The sequence below is a fragment of the Nelumbo lutea genome, chromosome 8, assembly GCF_056320005.1.
Source record: "Nelumbo lutea isolate HS-2025 chromosome 8, American lotus-T2T, whole genome shotgun sequence".
In the NCBI taxonomy this organism is placed as follows: domain Eukaryota; kingdom Viridiplantae; phylum Streptophyta; class Magnoliopsida; order Proteales; family Nelumbonaceae; genus Nelumbo; species Nelumbo lutea.
The window spans coordinates 52,135,192-52,138,963 of record NC_142691.1 but is presented as its reverse complement, the minus strand read 5'-3'; the positions used below and the strand labels follow the sequence as shown (position 1 = coordinate 52,138,963).

At 37.3% G+C, this 3,772-nt stretch overlaps 1 protein-coding gene across 2 annotated transcripts; it reads right to left on the bottom strand.

Annotated features, from left to right (window-relative positions):
- Nucleotides 1–283: 283 nt before the first annotated feature.
- LOC148844170 (proteasome subunit alpha type-4) lies at nucleotides 284–1,924 on the bottom strand. 2 transcript variants are annotated; one of them, XM_088957558.1, is made up of 2 exons: nucleotides 1,580–1,924; nucleotides 284–1,317 (listed from the first exon to the last, which is right to left on the bottom strand). In XM_088957558.1, exon 2 carries the CDS (start codon nucleotides 1,299–1,301, stop codon nucleotides 549–551), a length of 753 nt encoding a protein of 250 aa, XP_088813684.1. In that variant the 5' UTR covers nucleotides 1,302–1,317; nucleotides 1,580–1,924; the 3' UTR covers nucleotides 284–548. The 2 variants fall into 2 exon arrangements, with proteins under 2 accessions (XP_088813684.1, XP_088813685.1); XM_088957559.1 differs by having other exon boundaries at nucleotides 284–1,333; nucleotides 1,580–1,791.
- Nucleotides 1,925–3,772: the final 1,848 nt, after the last annotated feature.

Genomic DNA, 3,772 nt, shown 5'->3' with positions numbered 1-3,772 from the left:
AGAGTGCTCAAATTTTATCTTCAGTAGTCAGATGCTCTAGCTACCGATCAATGTTGAAGCTGAACATAGCAATATTGCTATAAAATTATCAAATATTAGGAACCTGAAATTCTAAAGTTGGAAAAAAGACAATCTATAAGATGGCTAAACCAAGTTACAAGAAATTGCACTGACATGCAAAAGAAGAGAGCATTATGAAGGCAACTGCGTCAATCAAATATTCAACTCTAAAACATGCCTATAAATATGGAAGAACAGATATTGCACATTGGACATGCTACTCTTTTCATGTAACACATAAAAAATATATTTCTTAAACAAAAAGTTTAATAACCAAATAATAAACTTCAAGTGTTCAAAAATCAAAACTGTAACAGAAGAATTGATTTCAGAGGATAGTCTATATCAAAAGATTAACAACAACGCTCCCACAGTTCCATGCCTACGATAGACCCATTCCAATGAACTATGCAATTGAGCACATGTATTACCCCAAATATGTCCTGAAATTCAGATATATCAAAATACAGTAGGTTATGACAAGAAACTCAAGAAGTTTCTGCGGCTGGTTGGGTCACTCCGGACTTCACCAACAACTTACTGAGCGACTCGGATGAGCAGACCTGGTACTTCACCTTTCCAGAAGGCGACAGAAAGACCTCAGCTAGTTCGAGCTTATCAGAAGTAAGGCTTGTACTGTCCATTGTCTTACTAAGAACCTTCAGAGCAAGATGAACAGCTTCTTCCCTCGTGATATCGTCCTTATAATCCTGCTTAAGCATCGATTGCGCCGCCTGGTTGTTCGCCCCAATTGCAGCAGCCTTCCAACCACCATAGTTCCCACTTGGGTCACTCGTATACAGCTGGAAACCGAAACTTTTATCCCAGCCGGCAAACAGAAACGAGACACCGAACGGACGGAGCCCACCAAACTGCGTGTAGCCTTGCTTAGTATCGCAGAGAGATTGAATCAGCTGTTCCACAGGCATCGGCTCTTGGTAACCATAAGTATAGCGCTGGGCTTGGACCCTAGCAGTGTTAATTAGAATATTGGCATCGGACATTATTCCAGCAACTGCACAGGCAACATGATCATCGATCTTGTACATCTTCTCCGTGGATTTCGAGGTCTGCAGGAGCTTCGATGTCACCTTCTTTTCACCAACCAAAACCACTCCGTCCTTGGATAATACCCCAATCGCAGTCCCTGCATTTCCAATGGCCTCCATCGCGTATTCCACTTGATAGAGACGACCTTCCGGAGAGAAGATCGTTGTACGGCTGTCATACCTCCGAGACATTTTCCTTTATCAACCACTGCTAACAAAACAAACTAATTAGAAGAAAAGGGTTAAATTTCAATACTTAAAGAAACCCATGAAATCTTCTCATGGTTTCCCGATTAAAGAAAAAGAATCAGCAAAGAATCGAAAGAGAAACAAAGAACAAGAAAGGGGAAATGAAGGAGCATTGTAAGGGGAATTTAAAGATGTTAGGGCACAGAATTGCAGAATGAATCCCAGACCGGAAATGTTAGGATTTAGATTTCAATTTGCTATTCAGAGTTTGCAATCCTCACCTGCAACTGATGTGGTTCTTCTCTTGTTAATGGGTTTGATCGAAAATAATGAAATCAAGGCTTCGCTATTTGATGCTTTTGTGCACACGGGTACCTGGCTTGCTCCCCTGCTTGTTCTCCAAGTCAAGTATTCAGAAGTGATGTTTTTAACCCGATATTCATCCGACCGGTCGGAATGGTCGATCCTCCACCCGGTCAGGATTTCTGGCCACTGGTTTCTAGATCGACAGTTTTGCCATTTAATTTAAATGGATGGACCATTTGATAAAAAATATTAAAAGATAAAAAATGAACAAAAACTATTGAATGAATCGACAGATCAATGATTCGATTGCCTGGATTAATGGGTCATGAACTGATTTAACAATTATTTTTGCTAGAGTTTAAATTTAAGGTAAAACGGAACCAATTGTCTGAATAGTTCTCGAGTTTAGATTTATAAGTCATGGTTCAAATAGCCAACAATAATCTAATTGTAAATGGATTAGGTCTGGTTCGGGACATGTATTAGTCCCAGACCGATTATTAATCGATTCCATAATGATATAAAATTATCCCAGGGAAAATCATGTTTGATCCGATTAGATAACTTTGATTATACTGATAAAATAAATGTTTTTAATCAAAATTATCTTATATAAATCTATGAAATATATCTTTTCAGAACATAAAATATAATAAAATTACAATAAAATCAAGAGGCCTTTATATATTATTAACTATATAATCAATTCAGATTTGAATTGATTTGAAACAACAATAATTGATCCAACCCAAACCAAACCCCCCTCCTCCTCCTGGTTCCCTCAAACTTTTGGAGATTTTAGGCCCCATTTGGTTCAAGGAGTAAGGGTTTGGAATTGAAATCATAATCGAAATGCCATTCCCATTGATGTTTGGTTGAGTGACATTGGAATCCTGTTCCCATTTATGTTGGAATAGCATTTTCCCATTTGAGGAAATGATCATTTCCTGCCCCTCCTTTGAGAATAAAATGTCATTCCTACTTATTCCAATTCTCATTCTCATTCCTGTTTGAACCAAATAGACTATGAGAATAGACCATTCAAACTCTGATTCAAAAAATTTTGATTCTGATTCCAATTCCAACTGTGAACCAAACGAACCCTTAAATTTCAGGACTTTGCTGGCTCTTAGTAGTCCATCAGTCAACTTCACATATGAATGCTATCAGTCATCCACCACATGTTCTTTTTTCAATTGATAACAATTACTTTATTAATGGAGAATATGTGCAGTATTGGATCAAGACCAATGACTCCTCCATTTGGAAATCAATTGCCCCTCTCCCTCAACAATTATCTTCAAGAGGTGGGGTATCTTGTTAATCCTTCTTATCCGGCCTTTATTCGTTCAATCCCTGGTTGTGCGTCTGGCAGTGCAATTTTATTTGCACTGGTAGAAACGCATGAGAGTGCAAATGAATAAAAATGCAAACTGTCGTTTAATTTTGTTTTGGGCTTTACTTTATTCGGCTTCATATCTTAATTTACTTCATTTGTACTGCAATCAAACAAAATAAGCTAAAAATAGAAACAAAAATAGATCGGAATTTCCACTGAAATCATTTACACTGTCATAGTTTTGCATCAATGCAAATTTATATGCATTGCAATCAAATGCAGCCCTATTATTTCTTTCCTCAACCCTTACTTGCTCAATTATTACAAGTTAGAATCAGAAATTTGGTAAATGATCAAGGTTACTGGAATCTGGAGCTGCTATCATAATTCTTTCAGCATTCTGGCAACTAATGTTTTTTTCCAGCAGACACTCAAATCTCCTTGATTTAGCTCAAAGATTCTAAAGGCCGGGGTTTTCACTGCTTAGCTTCAAAAAATTTGCTATAAGCGGATTTGGAAACGACCTGTACCCCATATATAGAATTAAGCTTTTTATTTGGAGAATCTTTCAAGGGTTTATTCCAGTTAAAACTAAGATTTTCTTTCTAACTAATCATGAGCAATCTTGTTGTTTATGTGGGGCTCCAGCTGAAACTATTAATCACTTATTTGGGTCCTGTACTTTTGTGTCTGCAATTTTTTTCGGATCTCCCAGCTGGTAGTTATATTCTCATATTAATTACTTTCCAGGATCCCATTGTTGATTCCTTCCATAATTTCATCTCTCACCTCCCAGATAAGCAGTTTACCATTCAGAAGTTATTTTGGA